The 22,344-nt window shown below is 39.0% G+C and overlaps 1 protein-coding gene across 1 annotated transcript in view; it reads right to left on the reverse strand.

The window, feature by feature from the left end:
• The window catches only part of KCNH8 (potassium voltage-gated channel subfamily H member 8), a 190,249-nt gene extending 187,527 nt beyond the window's left edge, over positions 1 to 2,722 (reverse strand). Inside the window, exon 1 of the mRNA XM_054191617.1 lies at positions 2,647 to 2,722. Within this exon, the coding sequence (XP_054047592.1) occupies positions 2,647 to 2,722 (76 nt within the window). The remainder of the gene's footprint in view (positions 1 to 2,646) is intronic.
• Positions 2,723 to 22,344: the final 19,622 nt, after the last annotated feature.

Below are 22,344 nucleotides of genomic sequence, written 5' to 3' on the forward strand. Positions count from 1 at the left end.
AACCAAAAAAAAGCCCTTTGACACAAAACTGTATTTTAACATTTAAATATCATGTGTGAGGTCTAAACAGTTTGTGAAACACAGCCTCAGGTCCAGTGCCATGTATCAGTTCTATCCCTTTCACAGATTGCAACACCTATAAAACTAGTAAGACATGGGAATGATTCCTGCAAGGATTAGCCATCAGTATTACTTCTAGCTTTAGCCACTTGGACAACCTCAGGAATACCACCTGGACAATTTAAATGAAAAGAAAATTTGCTTTAATGTTTCTACCTGATGCTCAGATATGTATACACATTTTGCAAAATTGTACTTCTTTATTTAAAATTTTTTGTCAGTTAAACAAGCAATAATTTTGTATTTAAATTTAGCTTTTTTAAAGGAAAATGCTATCAAAGCAACAAGAGAGAGGAGCTATTCCTGAAGATTTTAAATTGAATTATGATGTGGATTGATATACACAACTTTGTTTCAGATAACATTAAGTTAATTCATTAAGTAAAATTCTAAAAGAGATATTATGTTATTCTGTAAATTAAGACACATGATACCAGTTTTCCATAGAATAGTATAATCCTCCAAAGTTTTGTTAGATACAAGACTACATAGTTCATAAATGTCTTCCTTGTGAATTCCTGGGAATATTTCACATGCTGATTGTCACGCAATGATGGCTTCCAGAATAGGCCTGTTTAATATTAAAGCCAAATTCTGAAAAGCTAACTAAAAAGAAAAATTTCACTGCCTGTAATAAAATACAATATACTGTATTTTCTGGAGGTACTTAAATACCTAATTACATTCTTTTTCAATTACATCCCAGGAAAAAAATAGATGACTTGTTAGCATCAGAGATTTCAAAGTAAGACACTGGGGTGTGTTTCTTCTTGTTTAAGAAAAGGTTGGCCCAACCGACTTCATGAAGGTTAGTAGAATTTTCAATTTAAAAAAGCAGCTACATTTGGCTATAGAATTCTGCTAAGCAATAAACTTTCTACCACATGTGTCTGCTGGTGTCACTCACAACAAGGGGATTAGATACTTTTCTAGTGTTTATTAAATAAAGACCTTCCTGTCATTACTGGTGTTGCTTGCTAAATTGGATCTTTGAAGAACAATATAAAATTCATTAAATGTTTGTGTGTACAGTTCGCAGGCTGTGTGCTCCATCCTTTGAAAGGAAGCCATTGTAAAGGAGGAGGGTCCTGAGCACAAAGGAAGGAAGAACTGCTTTTCTAGCAAATGACAGCATCAGCCACAAAACTCCTGTAACAGCTGCATGCTTCAATATGCAGTAAATAAAACCCATATGCTTTATACAAATTAGAGTGGAGGGCAGGGGAAAAGGACTTTGAGTTCCGTAGTGGAAGGAATTTAAAGGTACATCTAAATAGTCTTAAAAGGGATTGCTTTATAATGAAGTATCAATTACATACAGCCCTGAATCATAATTAGCTATGTATCCTCAGACTAGCAGAGCAGTTATAACGCAGTTCTGTGCTTCTCTGCAATTGATCTCAGTGACTGTATAATTTTCTTGACATTTTACAACTTATTGATTCAGTAGTCACCGTTCAGTTGTCTCAATCACACACTAACTGAACCATTGAGAAAATACCAATAGACAAATAATCGAGAAGACACCAAACCCATTAGATTGCAAGCTTTTCAGTCAAGAAACGGCTGACAGCAACTCAAATCTGAGTTTGTTTTCCCTCTGCTTTGGATATCTGGGTGGTTTTAAAGGGTTTTAAAGGGAATTAAAGGGAAGGGAGTTCATTTTGCCCCAAGTCTGCACTCTCCACCCTCCTTTTATTTTCTTTAATATGCGGAAGCCCCGTTAAAAGACGACACAAAAACTCAGGATGTGGGCAACAACGAACCCACGGCAAGCTCCGAACTCCCGTAGGGGAGCAAGCCAGCTTCGCCCAGGGGAGCCAGCTCAAGTCTGCGCCTTGCCGGGGGAGCCGCGGGGCGCGGAGCCGTGCGCGGCTGGGCGCGGAGCTGCCGGACCCGCGCGGGGCCGGTCCCCGTCCCTGTCCATGGTGCTGCAGCCGGACGCCTCTGCCAGCGCCGCGCTGCCGCTTGAAGGGGCTCTTTCTTCCTCCCTCGGCTAACACCCTGCAACAGCTGCTGAGCCCGATTTACGGGAATTCAGCTTTTAGGGAGATTTAATAGCGGGGGTGAGGGTAATGAAAAAAACACATTAAAAAATCCCCAAACCTCCTGCCAAAGCCCTGCCCGGGCTCTGAAGCCTGCCTTTGTCTCGGCTGCCAGGGGCGCGGGGCAGGAAGGGGAAGCCCCAGCCCCAGCCCAGCGCACAACTTTCCTGCAGAAATCCGGGCTCCAGCGGCAGCTCGCCCTGGCCCCGGCCCTCCCGGAGCCCCCCGGACGGGAGGTCGGAAGGAGAGGGGACCCAGAACCCTCCTCACCTGCAAAGCTTTGGAGAAGCCAGGCAGGAGAGCGGGAGAGGCTGGGAGCTCCCTCGCCTCCCCCTCCTCTCTACCGGCTTCTGGTACCAAGGAAACCCCCAGAGGGCGGAGGGGAGGGAAGAGGAGGCTCCCACTATACCCACGGTGTCCCCCGTGCATCTCCTTCTCCGGGCGCCCAAAGCCGACGCCCGCTGCCCCAGCCCGGACTCACGTGTGCCGTCAAACCGGGTGGCGATGGTGTCGAGGAAGGTGTTCTGGGGTGCCAGTAATCCCTTCATAACCGGCATTTTTCCAGCGCGGTTGGAGGTTCCCCATCAAAGTTTGCCTACGAGGGTGTTTCGAGAAGAAAGTGCAGAGGGCGCCCGGGGGAAGAGAGGGAGGAGGCGGAGGGAGGGAGGGAGAGAAGGATGGGGAGGGGGAGGGGGAGGAGGAGGAGGAGGAGGAGGAGGATGGGGATGCCGCCGCGCCGCCTCCGGCGCCGGGAGCCCCCCGCTCGTCAGCCCCGGCACAGCAGAGCGCTCCCGCCCCCGCCGCTGGCTGCCGGGCGGGGCGGCCGCCCAGCGCCGCGCACAGGTGCGGAGCCCCCCGGCCAGCAGCCCCCGCGCCCCCTCCCCACGCCTCCCGCGGAGTGGGAGCGCGGAGCGCCGGCGGAGAGCGGCGGTGAGAGAGGAGGGCAGGGAAAGGGCGAAGAGCAACGTTTATCTACCTGCGGCTGGAGCGGGGCGGGAGCAGCAGAGGAACCAGCGGCCGCCCCGGGGCTGCCGGGCCCTCCTCCGCCCCCCCATCCCGGCCTGACCCCTCCAGCTCCCCTGGCACATAAGAAGTTTCCCAGACTTGAAGCATAATAGCTCACAGGCACCCTGTTTTGCGAGCAACAATACTGCAGGGTAAAGCTTGGGACCACACTTTGCTGAAAGGAGAAACCCTGCGTTGACATGTATAGCAAGTGCCCCTGTAGGATGGTCTTTGGAGAGCGAGACTGGAACATGGAGAATACTCCATCAGGTGTGTGGTCTCATGCGCTATTTGCATGTTGAAGCTATTTTCTTTATTTATTTAAGCGATGGGCATTTTCAAATTCAGTGTGAATATTTCCTAGATCATTTCTTAGAAACTCCTCCCTGAAAAGTTCCTAGAAGAGATAAATTGATTTTTTGCCAACCGAAGAGAGAATAGAGACTTAGATCCTAGCACAGAAGGTCTAATGTGTAAATTAAATCAAACAACAATAACAAATGAAAAAAAAAAAAAGGAGAAGCACGCACACAAGCTGCTCCCACATTAGGATGAGTACCTTGCTCAGGCTGGTACCATGGCTCTTTAAAAGCTACCAGATAATGCCCCAAGGTACAGTCATTTCACTTACTGTATAAGCAATGGCAAAAATTCTCCATGTTCTCTCAGAATTAAAAGACACTGGAGAAAAAAGTGTGAGCACACTCCCCAGTCTACAAAGCCACTGCACACTGTGGAGGGGAAGCCTGTTGGTATCTGGCTATTTGACAGTATTGCTATTTTTATTTCTTGCTATTCCCATTTATTTGCACTTCTCCCTTTCTCCAGATGGATAGAGGACTTTGATTCCCACTTTTTAGGATAAGCAGCACAGAGAGAGGCTCTAGGAGGGACAAAAAAGTCTTTCTTTATGACAGATAATTAAAAGGAAAAAAACCCAAACTAAAGCTTCAGAAAACGCTGAGGCATAGGTTTTATAGCACAATATAGAGCCTACCCACAGTAACCCCACCTTGGCTTTGAAGAACACAACAGTATTTTACCAAGATCTTGAATCTGTCCAGTTCTCCTTGTACTGGAACCCTGCACAAAACAGTTGATATAGAGCTGCCAGCTCAGTTTTCTGAAGTGGCACGTGAAAAAGGGAGACTGCTTTACAGTCACTATTACTTTGGAAGTCTCCAAGATCTCACAGAACTCTCAGTTTCTTAGTTAGCTGATTAACTTCAAATTCATGGCTTTTACATTCACCGGGAATCACTAATCTTGTCCTTAAAATGCGCAATTTTTAATAATGAATGCCAGCAATTGTTAATTTTTTTTTTTCAAAATTATTCCCATGTCTTCCTGTTCAATATAAACAGAGCCCCAAAATTAATTTCTCTTCATAGTTTTCCATTTAGTCTCACTGACAGGTATCACACTTGTAGTTAAATTTTATATGGCTATCATGAGCTACAGCATGTCCCTACTGGGGAAATAAAGAAAGTCCTATTCCGGTACTTGCAAAATCCAGCATGACCAAATTTTCACTTCTGTCAAAGTGCTCAGCAACAGAGGTTATTAAGGTAAATCTGAACTTTTGAAATCTGCCAAGGGATTCACATATGTTGTAGCACATGTGCTGCAATTGTGTTACAGCTTGTATTATTTTCCATGACCTGCCCCAAATGCCATTTAAGTAGGGATACAGTGAAAGAGAAAGGAATATATTCTCAATCCTACTAGAGGCAGTCAGGAGAGAACAACCTGTGTATATTTAAAGATTTCTCAATTTTGACTCACCAAAAAACATCACAGAAGAGGAACAAATGCTACAATTTTCCAGGGGAGCTGAACTGCCATCTTAACTGCAGTAAGCACAAACTACAGTTATTGAAATGTGTGCACCACTGGCCAGGAGAAGGTGATGGCAACTGCAGTGAAAGCTCTACCAACAATGAAAACCTGGTGATGTACAAGACAGAGGGACAATACAAATTCTCTATAAGGAGAATGTGTTGAAGGCCTCTTCAACTGTGAGAACTTCAGGAAAGAGGAAGTTCATACAAATACTTGCAAACATGGCATACCGTTAGCTATGGTCACCACCAATTTATAATGTACCGTGAACAATTGGTAACAACTAAGCTTTTAAAAAGTCGTGTTTGTGTTCTACATACCACAAAACAACCACCCAAACTTCATTCTGAAATAGAACTAATGAAACATTTTGCAAAAATTATACACACAACAAAAAGCCTAAAACTATGTAAGAAGAGAAACTGAAGTGTAACATCTTATTTTGCACTTGAATTTGGCAGGTTCTACAACCTTTTACTCACAAGAGTAATCCTTTTTAATACAGATTGATACTTCAGAGAGTTAGATGCAAAACACTGAAGTATTAAGTCTGGAGTAGTTCAAAGCAGACAAATTTAGCAGGTTGAAATTTCAGTGAGCTGAGAACAAAAAGTTCAGGAAAGCAGACACAGAGGAGCTGAGAGTATTTAAGAAGGGAGGTGAAGGAGCAGCTGAAAATTTGTAGTCAAGTCCTGGAAAATTATTTCTTAAGATTTGAGGAAAATGCAAACTAGGGACTCTGAATAGTCTGAAGTAGGTTTTTTTGGCTTTTTTTTTTTCCCATCTTCTTTTTTTCTTTTCCCCCTCTCTAATGTTTAAGAAGAGGTAAAATACAAACCCAGAAGACTTTAGTCTTGTTTCTGGCAATCAGCTTTCAATCTTCTATATTAATTTAGAATTTGAGTGTCTGGGATACCTAGACACTGTCTCTCAAAGATTACATATCTTTGCTGGCAAGGGCAGACAAACAAGAGTTAAAATCTAACTTTGATTTTTTGTATATAAATCTATATCTGCTCCAGGTAAATAGCCCACTCCCTGTATTCCTCTCTTTGTTTACTGTGTAACATTCTGCTGAATGCAAAATGTGAAAAAAAAAAAATTGTGGCAAAACAGTACCAGAACTGAGAGACTAGGGACTAATAGCACTGCTGCTACACTTCAGGTTGCCATTAGAGTCTGCATTGCAAACAAAATTTAGTCAGTCACAATTTAGACCAGAAGTATGATCAGAGAAAATAAGGTTGGTTACTTCAAATTACTCAATGGTATGTAAAACATAATCTCAGCCATACGTTTCCTCCCACATATCCACAGCTATTTGGGCACTCAACATAGCACATTACATTGAGGCACTGTATAATCTTTTTAGATATTGCTAGTTACGCAGAAATGAGGGCATGGGCAGAGAGTTTTGCACAGAATCGCAAGGAGCATATGCAAGGAGCAGCACGTTGTAGCATTTTTGGTCATAATTGCACACCTCCTTTTCTTCATTTATAATTTAACCAAAAGCACATTTTATAAGTTTCTTTATTAATATTCCACAGTACCAGGATTTACCTCATAATATAAGAAGTTAGGAGCTGCTTATTGCTTCCTTGGCACAAGCACTTGACCTCAACTTACCTGCTACAGTTATGCAAATTAAAACAGTTAGTGAAAATCAAATTAACAGTCAGGAAGGACTGCCTACAGCTTACTTTTGTGCTTGAAATTGCCACCCACTTATTTGTTTGTTAACCTGGGCATCCAAGGGAAAAAAAAGGGAATTATGAGAGAGTCTGAAAATACTAGGAAAAGGGGAAGAATGGCAACCTGCTGTTCATCTGCCACGAACAGGCTAATTTAGTCTGAAGTAGTGTGTGTTAAGAGTATTATCCTAATAAATGATCATTGTGCTTAAAGAAGTGCTGGCCCCTTTCTTTCACCGTGCATAATCCAACAACGGAACTTTGCAAGAATAAAGCTGCATAATTGAAGCTCTGCCAAGGGAGGGAGAGTCTGGGTCGAGGTTTAAATGCAGATACCACCTCTGGCTCAGGAGGTGACTAAGTTGCTATAGGCCGGGAAAGCTTGCAAGAAAAAGGGTCACAATACTCATCTTGTTACTATGCTCTGCTCCCACTATCTGCTGTTAGTCACAGTGGAGAAACGATACTGGGTTAGACAGACCCGTGGTCTGACCCAGTAAGTGCTACTCGGATATTATATTGGTTACAGAGACCTACATGTGATTACCTATTTGCCAGCAATTCCTACTATAAGACCATATTTTCTGTTTTGTAAAACTTTGCCAAACATAGCAATCTGCTTCAGAGAGAATATTTCCCTGAAATATTTCAGCTAAAAAAAAATTAAAAAAATTCATCCATATTCAAGATTCAAGTGAGAAGGAAAAGTACAGGTTTAGAAATCTCAGCAAATAAAGAAGCAACTCATTGGAACATAACGCAAAGGAGGAGCCATTCTAGGGAACCAGCCTGGAAATTACTGGTAATTAGGATGAAATGGGTGAGGGCAAACAGAATGTAGATGTCGGAGTAAGGAAAAACTGGAGCTCTGTGGGGAACTTGGAAATGCTTGGGGCCTTAGCCAGAAAGCAGAAGTCAGCAGAAGCAAGAAACAAAAAGGTCATTAGGAAGTATAACCCAGTTGAATTACTCAGTGGGAAAGAGACAGAAGATGAACAGCAGGAGATGAAGCAGAGCAGCTCTGAAACAGTGGGGCAAAACACCAGGAGCAGGGTGAAAAATGAAAAAGGAAACTGGAGCTGGCTAGCTAGACAGAATGACATGGGGAAAACACAGGATTGGATCATGGACAATTTGGGGATGAAAGGGTTGACAAGCGAAGTACGGGGGAGGGAACCAGAAGAATCCGTATATGACAGTACCTGGAATGAAATTAAGAGTCCAACCTCACTTTTCCTCTGCTACTGGCAAATACCTATGAAATGTTTGGCAGAAGCCCCTTTTCCTTTTTGTGCTGGTGTAAATGAAGGCTGCAAGATTACCAATGCTCACATACACACCGTTCACTAATGTACTGAAAAAAAATAAATATGGTAGATACAAAAGGTTCTAGTTGTATTGATATCACCAGCGTATTAGGCTGCAATTTCTGGTTTTGTATTTCCTTTCAAAATATATAGGAGGTCACACGCAACATAATGAATAATTTCATTATTCATATTATTCAACTACATAGAACAATTACGGTCTCTAAAGTCTTGATTTCATCTTTGTATACTTAGAATGCTCATCATACTTTCACATACCCAGGTCTCAAGTGTGCATCAGCTTTGTATAAAGAGGAGATGCTGCCTCATGTCTTCTGGAAAGTAGAAGGTCAATTAAGATCTGAAGATAATCTTGTTGTCAAACCAAAAATGAGTCAACGGTGAATAGACTATACCAGATCTCACAATTAAAAAGGTTATAAAATTTCTGTTTCTGTCCCCGGTTTTCTATCTATAAAAGCAGGATTACAGTTCTCATCTCTAAAAACTGTGTGGATATCGTTACTGTTTGTGTAACAACCAAATTCTACAAAAACATCAGAAAAAGCAAGAAACAAATTAGCAGTTTTCATTCAAGAGATGTTTGGGTAGCATTCAGAAAGTTATGGAACCACTTTTCAAAGAATGAGGAATTAACAAGACACTGAATTGTTCTATCATTAATTGAGCACCATCATGTGGGAAAAAATAATCATTGTTACTCATAGGAAAAACACTGCTTAGAGGAGAAAGGTACCGCTACACACAGAATTAGCATCCAAAGCTGAATAAACAATATCTAGTTTGACTCAAGTTTGGATTCCATCAGAAAACAAAGCCAAAAACCCACAAAACTAAGCTCAAACACTCAAAAAAAAGTAAATGATAACACTGTAAAAGAAATAATCACACTATACTTCTGGAGATGAAGCTGAAGCTGATGGTTACCTAAATGGGAACAGACCTTTCCTTCTCAAAATCTATGCCAGAAAATAAAGATAAAGAGAATGCTGTATTTAGAAGAGACTGTAATAGCTTTTTTGTGGATTTTCTGGATATGAAAGAAATCACGTGCCTGTTTACCTCACTGTGGCATCGAAAGAAATGTTGACATTAAAGGATCTTTTAGATTATTCTACAGCTCAAAACAATGTTGCTGTTTCAGTTCACCTGTTAACGAGTGGTTTTTTTGTTCCCAATTCTTTCCTTTGAATACTTAGTTAATACAAATGTAGGTGTTGAGAATATTCTTTATAGTAATATCACAACTTCACTAATTTATGATTTGGAATTTAAAACTATTTCATTATTTTTAAAACAAATCCATTACATTTGTCTGCTTGAATTCAAAGAGTACAAAACCAGAATTACTTGCAAGGTAAGATTGTGCTCAGTGAAAGCAAAGGAGAATTCAGCTAAGAAGTATAAAAAGTGATACTGCTTTTATAGGAGCTACAGTAGGATGCTTTGGATAAAGACGGTACTCACAAGCATTGCTCTAGCTATGAGATTTGCTCTTAAGCCTTAAGCATGATCTCCTACATGCAGATGTAAAAAGTGATTCCTCCCACAGATCCACAGAAGTTAATGAGAAATTATGCTACCATGCTTCCATGCAGATATCCCCAAACAGTGGGAAATAAGCATCTAAATTTCCTGTCAGTGGATTTCCATGATGACTTTCCAACACCATAATTAACATACAATTCAGAAGACAGTAAAAATTCCTTCACAAGTACACCTATTTTTAAATTATTAAACTGGACAAATTGAAAATAAAGAAATTTCTTCTGTTTCTATTAAATTTCTTCTGTTCCCTCCATGATGTTTTTGGAACACAATTTATATCAACATCACTAAAATAACTCACATGATTCAGTGGTATTCTTCCTGACTTACATCAGTGCAATAAAGAGCAGGATGAGACCCACCAGCTGTTTTTCCTTTAATAGTATTTCTAACTTGCAAAACAAGGCAGATAATGCTGAAAGTAACAAGCAGTATGGCTATGCTTGTCCCTAGCAGTATTGTGGTGCTAATTCGAATTAAGATTTTGGTGGCCATTCATGAAGTGACAAGGGATCAGGAAACGACGGCAACATTGTTTTTTATAAATCACTGCAAGTCACAAAAGACTACCAAGACACAGAAAAATCAAAAGGAAACAGAGACTAGTATTTCACTAGGTGTCATCTTCAATTTTGTTTCCAGTGCAATTGCTTTGACGGAAGATTCATTAACAAAAACCCTGGGTGGCACTACTGGTTTTTGTTCCTTCTTCTCTCCTGGATTTTACCGCATTTTTAAAAAGTGAATTATCTCATATTAAGATACAAGATCATAGCTAAAACACACTAGACAGCGTTCAGGACTTCCATGCTTGTAATGTACAAGTATCTCTATCACTTCATATCATAAAGACACAGAAGTTAGTGCTATGATGATGAATGCATTTTTAATAGACTTTTTAAATGGATACATAACTTAGACCTGATATAGTTTTTCTACAAAAATGTCCTACTACAGAGATATAGGTCCAAGTTCTTAGACATTTAGGGTTTTTATGGTAAATATGGATACCACTCAATTATATGGCTTGTTTTGGTGTGAAGCAAACAGTAAAGAGACATTTTCTGGAATCCGCAATTAGCAAGCTTCACAGAAGTCAACAGTGATATTTGAAGCCAGATAATAAGTTTTATTTTAGGAAAGTTGAGGTTTCCCCCCATTATATAGTTATAATCAGTGTATTTTGTAGTATCTTTCATAATGTCTAAACAATAACTGGACTATATTTGTGAACTACAGTTCTTAAAGCATCATTTTACACAGTTAGGATTCAGAGCTAATACACATGCCAGGTAAAATGTAACTTCTATCTCAATACACATTGTATGTGACCTTAGTGGACATACACTTTAAAGATATCCTGAGGTCCTTAATCTTTGCTACAGAAGACTATAAAGACAATGATCACAGAGATCAAAAAGCGTGTTTGATGTATCAATAACATGTCATAAGTAGCAGCTTAAAAACTCCATGAAGTGCTAGAGAAAGATGTGTTTATTTCTTTAAACTATATTACTATAGTTCCAAAATACTTGTCCATAAAGTGTTAAGTACACTTAAAAAAAAAAAAAAAAGACAATTATTTGTAAAAACACAGCCTCACCAAGATCAAATGCTTTGCCAAGAGTTGCGAGTCATTTGCCATCTCTGCTGAAAAACAGAGGGGGGTTGTTTGTTCCCCCTCCCCTGCTTTTTAGTTTTTAAACACAGTCTGGAGTTTGTTTTCCATCTTTTTATCAGACAATCATTGCTGTCATTCTATACTCAGGAGCCTCAGTACGCGTACCAAAAAAGAGAAATATACAAAAAAAGCTAATGATCTATCTTAGTGTCTAGATATCTAAAACTGAGTAATACAAGTATTTCAAGACACACTACAAAGGATTAACTACGGTGTGTTAAAGCTACACAAACCAGAGCCAACTACATCCCATACATACAAAAGCCTTCTTTAGTCTTTCAAATTTGCAAGCAATGCTACACATTTTTGTTTTACGTCTCAGTTCCTTTCTTACTTCCAAAACTCAAATATTTACAGCTTCCCACACACCACAGGTATATGTACGGTATTAAAAAAATATTTATGAATATATATATATATTTGACGAATATTAGAGGAGAGAGAGAAAGTGTGTGTGTGTGTAGTCATGTATAAACCAACTTGCACCATTCTGGTCCAAATAACTTATTATTGGTTAACTGGTAAAGCTGAAAAGTTTGAAGGCAAAGCAGGAAGGGTATCCCATGATAATCTTCCATGTATTCCACTTAACTCATTGACGCAACGGTAAATTTTTCAGCACACTGAGTTTAACAGTACCTTGTTTCCTAATTGGAGAAGAAAAAGAGTGAAGAGGAGAGGATGAGGAAAAGAAAAGTACTAATTTTAAAATAATTGAAGCGGGTTAGACTTATTTCAGTAATCCTTGCATCAACTAGAATAGGTAAAATTAGTAAAGATATGACAATACATATGTCCTTTCTGAAAGATGGGGAAAAGAAATAGGATCCATTTTCTACAGCTTGTAGATAAAACTTTTGTTCAGCTTATAAGACTTCTCTATTTTTCCAATGATCACCATATTTTTCTTCCCACTTAAGCCAATTACATGACAGTTTGGAAAAAAAGCCCACCCACAACCAAAAAAAAAAACCCAAAAACCCCAACTTTTGCTGTGCAGTAAATCCTATTTCTGCATTAGAAGTTCTTCAGAAGACAACAGATAAACTGTAAGTAATTAAGGAACAAGAGGGTAACCTGATCCACCAAGAGTATAACAGATCAGCCTTAATACTGATTGATCTGCTTTTTAATCTTCTCCAAACTCATCAACTTCTTTCCCGAGTTTCATTAGTTCTTCTCATGAGGCCATTTAAACATGAGAACTAGTAAAGACACTTCAGTAGTCATATGTTATGTTTTTCCACCTAGAAGATACTCTGTATCTTTACAAATAAATTAAATAAACTGCCTCTGTTTTCATTCTTATTAGAAAGACATACACCTTATGCTCTGATTTTGGAAAGATCATCTTAAATATGTCTTCACTGAATGTACACTTTGAGTTATACATTTGGGAAGAGAGACACTGCAGAAAAAGAGCACCATTGTTAGTTTGGAGAAAGAAAAATATACAGTCAAAGAACAGGGTATTATTGGCAAAGAAATCCTAAGCAGGAAGATAGGAAAGGAGAATTAGAAGGAAACATCTAATAGGTGAAATTTACTGTGTTTGACATAGGAATTTAGGCTACATCTGTGTTGCGATGTCAGGCAAAAGGGGTCTCAGTAGGAGGAGACTATATCTAGGGAGAGAGGAGTGGGCAGCACACCAGGTCTAAGAGAGTGAACAGCAGCATATTCAGGCAGTGCATAGTTGTGTAGAGGCCCAGGAAAAAAAAACCAACATAAAAAAAAAGATGTATAGTATTTTTGCCTGTAACTGAAACAATAGAGAGAATACGGAATTCAGGATTAAGGTGAGTTTTATACTGGAATCATGTCCATCTTGTTTTGGTGCGCTCTTCTCACAGGTAACCCCCAAGAGGGCTGAAACAAAAGCCTATTTTTGGACTTTGGATGTAGAAATCAATCTTGAACTCCAGTCAGCTCCATAATAGGTTGCGCTAGTACACATGACACTTCGAACTTGGAGAATCCTTGTTTTTATTCAGACTTTGACCTCCCTCAATTATTTTCAATATTTCTAAGAATTCAGGTGTGTCAGTCCTCTGTTAGCTTATCTTCTGTATAAAATCCTTTATATACTTCTATATGTACCACCTATAAGCACTGCCTTTGCTCTGATCCTGCAATGGGTCCAAGCAAGTAAAGCCTTATGTACGCACAGCTCTTTGTGCAGTCCAAAATTAGTATAGTATAATAGCTAGGTGTAAGGATTAGACTGAGGATCACATTACAGGATTAAGGCAAATATACTTGCAATGGATTTTGTAGGAAACGACCAGCCATGCAGTAGATGCAGTCTCAGAGTCCTATTTATAGTATAATCTACTTTCTAGTCAGGTTAAATTAATATCCTGATCCTTTTTGCATATACTAGTTGGCATATTCTTGGTACAATTTTCAAGACTAATCTTTTATCTAGGATGGCATTTGCTGTTACAGTGCAGTTTAAAACTCAGTACAGAATTTGTGTCAGCACTTTTTGTCCCATGAAAAGCTGAATTTAAAGTATTAAAAGGTAGATAATGCAGACATTGTCCCGAGAAGGCTCACAGCTTCTTCCAGCCTCAAATAAATGAGCACACTAAAACCCATGTGCACTTTTTAAGTATTTTTTGGAGGTTTTCTAGCCATGGAAAAAGATTTTCTATGTTCTTCTGAAACACATTTATTTTCCAGGAACTAGAGGATAATTATTATGCTTGGACTAAAAACCTGTTCAGATTATTTCAGCCCAAACCTTAATTTGTTTCACACTGAATGACAGCAATCTATGATCACTTTCATATATTTGATCTAGTATCAAATAGCAGAGGTGAGAATCATTCTATCTTTAGCAATATAGTGGGATTAAATAATGTGGAATCAAATCCAGGGTGAGCTGCAATATGCAGCTTGATATTCAAGAGTTGAACTGAATTAATTTTCCCACCTTTCAGTACTGTTTTTCTAGTGAAGCTGGTCTACCGTATTATCTGCAGAAAACAATTAAAAGCCTTAAAATAAGGAACACAACTTTACTCAAGTGAGCTAACAAATATATTAATGTTATGAGCAGCTCTTTATATGTTCCCCCAATATCTGATCATATGTCAGAAGAGGAGAAACATTCAAAATTAAGAGCTAGGAATTGTGAATTTCTGTATCTATCATCTGCTTTGTTTGACGCCGAATATACATGTAAACATGTAGGTGCAGTTTATGGTGTATATTTTATCTGAATGATATTATTTGCTTACAATTTTTCAAAGTAAATTTAATATTACTAAAATGTATTTTCCAAATAAACTTTTAGGTTCCTGTAATCCAAACATCTGCTTTCTTATTAGAAACTGTGGTCAGGTATTTACTAGACAGGTTAACAAACAGATATTATCTATGCTCCGAAAATGGGCGAAAAGAGATTCTTATACAGCTAGAACAATATAGAACTTACTGCACCATGCAGGGAAGAATTAGTCACAGTAGTTTTGTTCTGACATTAAAAAAGTTTTAATTTGTTATATTCTTTTGGCAGTTGAAAGCAGCACCTTGCTGTTTTCTCTCTTATACTCAAACCGTATAGTTCATAGCTTATATTTTATGATAAACCATATGGAGGATGAACACTTGGACAATTTGTAAAGAACTCACGTGTGATCATAACTGTTGCAGAAACTAGGGTCTCAGAGGGTTATTTCAGCTACAAGAAAAAGGGAATTATTATAGCAAACAATGAATGATCAGTCCACAAAACTGCCTGCTGAAAAAGTCCTCGGATTGTTCCCATAAAACATTTGGTAAACATGAAAAGCAAGCATTTGGGAATCAACAGGGGAAAGTAGGTTATTAGATAAGTAAAATGAGACTCTAAATGGCTTATTCTATCATCTTCTTTTAAGCCTCATTGTGGCAGCTGAAGCTCATTTCCTTAGTGGGAAACACAAGATCCCATAAACAACCATCTCTCACACACTCCCAAGCGTCACAGCTCCATCAGTGTGAGATCTTGTCTTTACCTTCTCGTCTTCACAATTCCCCTTGCATCTCTGCCTGCCCGGCCTCTTCATGTGAGCCCAAGACCAAATGCACTCTGTAGTGTTGGGATAAAACAAAAGAGCTCACCTATCTCTGACATGGCCTAAGGGTGGAAGACACTTTATTTACCCAATAAGGTCTCCAAGATAGGGGCAGAGCAACAGTTGTTGGAGCCAGCATCACCCAGAGTACCTGCCTGTGACCAGCTAGTTACTTGTCTGAAGAACTTCAGCAAGAAGTCATGTTTCCTCCTCCCCTCATTCTGGCAACACTTTTCCTTTCCTTTTCTATGCCTCCATATTTTCCTCAAAGTCTAGATTGTCATTCACAACTTCCTAACTGTCTACAGAATTAATTCTGTCCTCTTTGGCAAAACAACTTGGCAAAGTTAACAACTTGAATTGATACAGTGGTTCTCAGAGAGATTTATTTTAATGAGTTTTGACTAATCCTGTTGTCCTTCACAAACATGTAATTTCAAAACACTGATTGCATCTTCCAATTTTGAGATATTTTCGTGCATTTACAGATTCTGATATGAATATTCTACGTTTGTCATAGCTGCTAAATATTGATGCCCTTGTCTTGAAAGTCCAACCTCATTCAACTTCACATAGTAACAAGGTTATTTAACACCTCTTGATTTCTGTGCCTCTTATCCTATCTAAAATAGCACGAAACATAAGACTGCACTTGGACTTTGATATCCTTTAAACCAGAACAGCAGTCACCGTGACATTTCAGATTAAGTATTACCTTCTTATTTTCTGACTATGAAGAAGGTATGCGATAATTTTTGCAATTTCTTTTTGCTAACTTTTAGAGTATTTGTACCTTTATTAAAGCATTTTGTGACTAACAGGAGAGAATTATTAGATGGATTTTGATTCCTCCCTCTCCCTATTTCGCTGTTTATTGACTAAAATAAAGCACAAGGGTCAGCTTCAGCCTGTTCAATCTTCAATTAAGTTCAGGTAAAATTTTGAGTTCAAGGTACTAACAGCTAAAGACCAAATTTACAAAGGTTTTTAGGAGCTTAAAGAGGAAGGTAGGAAAGGTACAGGATTTTCAGAAATGTTTAATTACCTTGTGTAATTTTGCCTCCTAGGGGGCACCTCAGTTTTTTCTGTAAATCCCACTGGACATGTGAGAAGGTGTTCTCGTATTCTCCTCCCCTGTGCAAGGGGGAAATTGTTTAAAGCCATCAGGACTCCCATTCTCTTGTCCTGGATCTTAATATCTCCCTAATTCCTGCACATAAACATTCCTTTATCTTCATTTATCCACCCATTTTGACAAAGATGAGTGAGGCAGGCTGTTGCTGGGAGGGCAAGTCTGAAGAAGTCATCAGACAGCAGGGATGAGTGGTTAGGGGCAGTGACTTCTTCAGTCATCCAGCAGCAACAGCTGAAGGAGGCTGCAGTCAGACCCTAAACACTTTGGAAGCCTGGCCCCTGGATCATGTGTGATCTGTGCCCTTATTCTCCAATAAAATAACGTCACTAAAAGAGCAGCCTTACTTTAAATACACGTAAAGCATTTTCAATGAGAATAAAAACAGCATGCGAAAGATTCTGGAAAGAATCAGCTTTAAAAAATAAGATTCTCTGAAATACTAACTGGTCAAACTGTTTCCTCAAGTGAAAATACAACCTAATGACCTGCTGATTGGTATCAACTGCATCTTTCATATACTATTAGATTATGAAAGAGTGGTACAAACCATTAGAAAGTAATTTCACAGCTAGCTGTGCCTCCGTTTCCATAGTTTAATTGGGTATATGGTACTGTGAATCTTGTAACTATCAGAAATTTATTCAAATTGTTATTTTCACTGACTACAGTTTGAACTACAGGAAAACAGCTTGTATATTCATACTTTGGACCAAACACCTCAGTACAGTGATATACATGGCTGTTGCAAGTATTCTGAATTCAAATCACATGCTGAGGTAAGTGCATGCTTTTTTTTTTTTAATTTACTTTTTAAAAAATGAACTAGGAATCAATGCTCTAGTCCTGTAAGAACAAGCTTGTGCTCTCCAGAGCTGATCCAGCAAAACACTTAAAACATATACTAATATAGGACCGGTAATATGCTTAACATTAAGCTCCGATTTAGTGAAATGCTTTTAGCACTTGCTCAAGTGTATTTTGTAAGATAAGCATAACAAAGTATTAAACTCTCAACATACATTTTTCCAGGACTGTGGTCAATGTTTGCCTCCAGCCATCGCATGACCTGGTTGCTTACGTGTTTGAAAGCTCCTGAATAGACAAGAAGACCAGCTCTCTGCTGGTGTAATCGCACTGATGGCACTGGTGTTACAACACAGCTTCCAGTCCATGGCTTTAAACATTGCATAACATACACATTTTGTAAGTTCACGCTGGATCGATATACTATGGCTGTCACTGCAGGCGTCGTGGGCTCAGACCAGAGTAACATGTAAAAGTTTAGGGTGGCTGCCCAGACTCAGTAGATTCAATTTCTACCTAGAATAACTACGATCCATCAACCTATCTGCTTTTAGATGTACATGGAATTACATTTTTAGAGAAGGAATTTTTCTTAGCAGTTTCATTTATCTGCTGTTAACCCAACAATCCATTCTGTTTCCTTAAAGCCTTAAGGAAGTTGTTGCAGCAACTGTTACGTAGCAGCTGAGTTTGGTAAAAGATAAATGCAACTTCCAATCATAGTCTGAACATAAAATTGACACTAATGTTGTTTTTTTTCTCCCTTTATACTTTGTATTTTCTCTCATGACAATCCCTTCCATATCTCCTTCATTATTATTCTCACCTTTTATACAGCCTAGGTATATTGAAATTCCCATGCCCCATTTCTAACTATATTTTCTCTTATTTCCTAATTATATTATGTATGGTAAATTAGTAAGGACTAAACATAAACAGGAAAACATTATTTCATTTGAGGAGTGCTGTTCCGATTCACTAAACAGTGTTTATAACGTTAGCAAGGCTTCATCTGCAATACAGAACAGTGTGTAATTCAGTGTTATTGTTTATTATTGAATGTGCAAGGGATGTATTTCACAAAAGCATCAGTAGCGAAGCCGACTGGAGAGACAACAATACCTGAGGTGCCTTGGCCCAAGACCTATCATCTTACAGCAGTGCCTTCCTTTCACAAATACGAATACGAATACTACGATAGAACTGTGCACCACGTAAATTCTTTCACAAAGCTGTCTCTCCGTAGCCCAGATTCAGGTAGTTACATAAGTACGTGAACCATATTAAGCACATGAGTTATTATAATGAAGGTAAGCACATCATTTATATCAAACTAGTGTTTAAACACCCTTTATGCCTTTGTATGTTTTCATGTAACATTTAACAAGGCTTCAATCTTTAACCACCTATTAAAACAGAGCTGCTCTCATATGCAAAATCTAAGCAATCAGCTTAAAGAGAAAACATTAGACAATAAATGACTTATTTTTACGTTGAGCACCCATGTGATTTTGAATATTACAAAAGCCGCTTATTTGCATCACAAGGGCCAGATACACAAACACATTTAAGCACTGAGTATTCTTCCTTTTCAGCGTGATACAATTATCATATTAGAAAGAGAATGAGCAGCTGTTAGGTAAATCTGTCCTGGCACAAATCCATACAAATACATAGACACTAAAATAAATAAATAAAAGAGTTACCGCTCCCAGTTCATGTCACCGAGTTTCAAATGTCACCTACACCTAGTAGTCCCCATTCAAACCTGAGTGAACCCTGGTATTTCAAAGAAAACTCTGAGGGGGCCCTGAGCAATCTATACTTAAATCCTGCTGGAAGTGTTTTTCTACACAGCCCCCTCCCCACTTAAAAAAAAAAAAAAGAAAAAAAAAAGAAGGGGGTGGGGTGATGGAGGGAAAACAAAAAGGAAGTTTATCAGCCTCTGGGGGCTGCTAGAGGAGCGCTCCTGAGTACCTTTGTTGAGTCTGAAATAAGGACCTTTAATCAAATTCGGAGGGATACTGGTGAAGTATATTAAGATCTTACAGCACCAGCTTCAGTTACTGATCTGATTTCTCTGCCATCAACTCCCCAAGACTCGTACCATTCACAGTTTTCTTCAGCATTATTGCTTAGGTCTATTAGTAGCTCTTCTTTCAAAAGTTTATTTTAAATTCTTTCCTTTAAATATATCTGAGGGGTTTTTTGACTTGTTTCTACCTAAGCACATAACCTGACACTTTGTGATATTGAATGAGATGACTTAAGGATAGCGTACCAATATTAACAATGAATTTCCTTCCTTCTACTGCTTTGAATCATAACTTGAACGGCTTTTCAATCTGTTTTTCAGGATTAATTATTTTTGCTTCCCACTGCCACTTCAGACAGAACACAATGAGTATTCAAGAGATCTGGAACCAATCCAGCTTCTAAGAAAAGTCTTTAATAATTTGATTTTGCTCATCTCTCCTATAAAGGCCTGCTTCTAGTCTTGCAAGACAAATTCCAAATTCAGGTTTCAACTAGGAATTTTCAGTTATGTAGTACTCACAGGCTTTCAGTATATAGTACTCGCATCAGAGCTCACACAGATTCTTGTTTACTTTAAGCAAAAAAAGTCCTTCCTTGATCATACTGCACAAGTAGAAAAGAAATTCTAGGAAATTTCTAGACCAAGTGAAAACACATGCTAGCAAGCCTACAGTTCACTACAATGTTAAAGTAGGATGCCACCTACTGCTTAATACCCTGAATTAAAAATAAGAGAAAACAATTTCCTAACAACATAAAATAACGTGAGAGCACTCATGACTAACTAGTCCAGCCCTCAGTAACGAGCTTCACATCTAGATTATAAGGTAAAAATTGGTACTGTGTGACTTCTACTGCTGGAGGAGTGGTACTCTTCATGGTTAATCAAAAAAAAAAAAAAAAAAAAAGAAAAACCCAACAAAAAAGAACATAAAAGAACATATGCACACAAAAGGTAAGGTTTTCCTTATGGAAAGTAGCATTACTTCGTGACATAAAATTAGTTTTTAACTGCAAGTTTGCTCCCCAGTTCACTGAAGTTAGCAGAGGCAGTCATTGGCTTTGAATCAATTCCCTACAAACAGTGGGCAACTTGGTGACTCTTTGATACCTGAAAGTTTGATGCAGTTAAAAAAAAAAAAAGAAAGAAAGAAAAGCCTAGAGAGTTTACTTTAAGCTTCAGAAGCCAGCTAGCAATATATCTAGAGATGCACATAAATGTTTGCAACGTTCCTAACTGCACAGTATTCTGTAAGTCTTTGCCTTCAATCATACAACTTAAGAGGGAAAAAAACAAAAAAAATTCATCCACTACTACAGTCAACGAACAAAGAGAAAGCTAGCCTAAGGCAAAAAAAACCAGCTTAAGGAGTTCCTGGCTTGGTGCTCCTTCCCATCTCCCTGAAAGAGTTTCAGCTGTCTCAGTTTTCCCAGTAGGATTTGTTGAGTAGCTGCTCAGTCAGATCAGCAAGCTCATCTAGATTCATAGCAATCCTCCAAAGCCAGGTTTCTTTTCCCACCTGTGTAGCTCCTCTGATCCACATGATATTGTAACCCTGCCAACATCTGTACTAGCACAGCGCAGGGGGCAAGGATCCCTAGCACATCATCTGGTGGCACAGGGATTTCTGAAGCCACCGTTGCTGCCAGAGGCAGCGCACAGTGTCATTTCTCAAAGTTCTCCTCTGTTTATGAACTGAAATAAACCAGACCTTTCTTCACATTTTAATTATATGCAACCTCTTCTACTCAGGAAAGAGCCACAGTAATTGGACAAACACTTTATATTTTTTACACGAGGGAAGAGTTGATCAGAGCACACGAAGAGCGCAGACCAGCCGCTTCCAGTTGTAATTCCTGAGTGCAATTGCTCAGTGCAGCATTTGCATATTTGCCAGAGACGATGGTTTATAAAGGAAAATAATTACTGATTTAGAGGGTGGAGAATTAAATTAAGGATTTTCCCAGGGTGTTCAGACCATCTTAAATCTTTCCTCTTGCTGACCTTAAGCGGGCTGTGTGTGTGCAGGGAAGTACTTTGCCACTGGCTTCAACTAGTTTTAAACCAGGCTTATACATCTGCAACAGAATCAGATGACTTCTCTTATTTGAACCAAAAACAAACAAAACAAAACAACCCAACAAATAACGCATACTGAAAGAGTGGCTTTGATACACATACAAGTTCTATCACTCACCGCATGGACTGACTTATTAAGAGATAACAACAGGCTGAAATTTTCTTAAACTTCACAATGCAAAAACACAGCCAGTTTGTTTTGGGTTATTAATCAAGACCTTAAGAAAAGGGTGCAAAGCCTCTTTTGGAGGAAGCAAGGCATTAAATTACAGCCCTGCAGTAATGCCAAGTACATCCTAGCCATTCAACAGCTTGGTCCAGGGAATCCAAGCAATGGCTGTTCTTCCTACATAACTTATGATCAGTTTATTAAGCATACCATGATGACCTTCCACCTATCATATGCTTTAACTGCCAAGCATGCACACAAGTTCCAAACTTGTGCAACCAACTGTGTGAGGATCAAGCTGTACTGCAATACCTAAACATACCACAGCTTGTGAACTCTCCAGCAATGAACACCATGTTTTTCACTTTGAAATTATTAGCTCTCTAATGAACCAAGATATCATCATCATTAGTCTAGCATCTAATCACCTACCACACAGAATCCTCAGTCCCCCAGGTCATTCAGAGAGCTTTTTGTTTCAGTTGCATAATTGCAATAGTTAAACGTCATATTTCTGGTCCTTTATAGCATTGCCTTAGCCTGCAGTGGTTTCCATTGGGGATAAAGTGAGAACACTTCCATAATTGCACTGCTTATTCAGGACCAGCCTGCTCACTGCTGTGTTGGATGGGGTTGTCCATATATGTTTCCTCAGAATCTACCCAAAATGGGATTTCTGATGATATTATCAAGAGAACGCCATTATAAGCAAGTGCATAAATGGACCAGAAGTGATATACAGGAAAACATTGTGTGAAGTGCTCAGTGAAACAACCTTACCTTACTGCTAAG

This window comes from Rissa tridactyla, chromosome 2 (genome assembly GCF_028500815.1).
Source record: "Rissa tridactyla isolate bRisTri1 chromosome 2, bRisTri1.patW.cur.20221130, whole genome shotgun sequence".
NCBI classification, from domain to species: domain Eukaryota; kingdom Metazoa; phylum Chordata; class Aves; order Charadriiformes; family Laridae; genus Rissa; species Rissa tridactyla.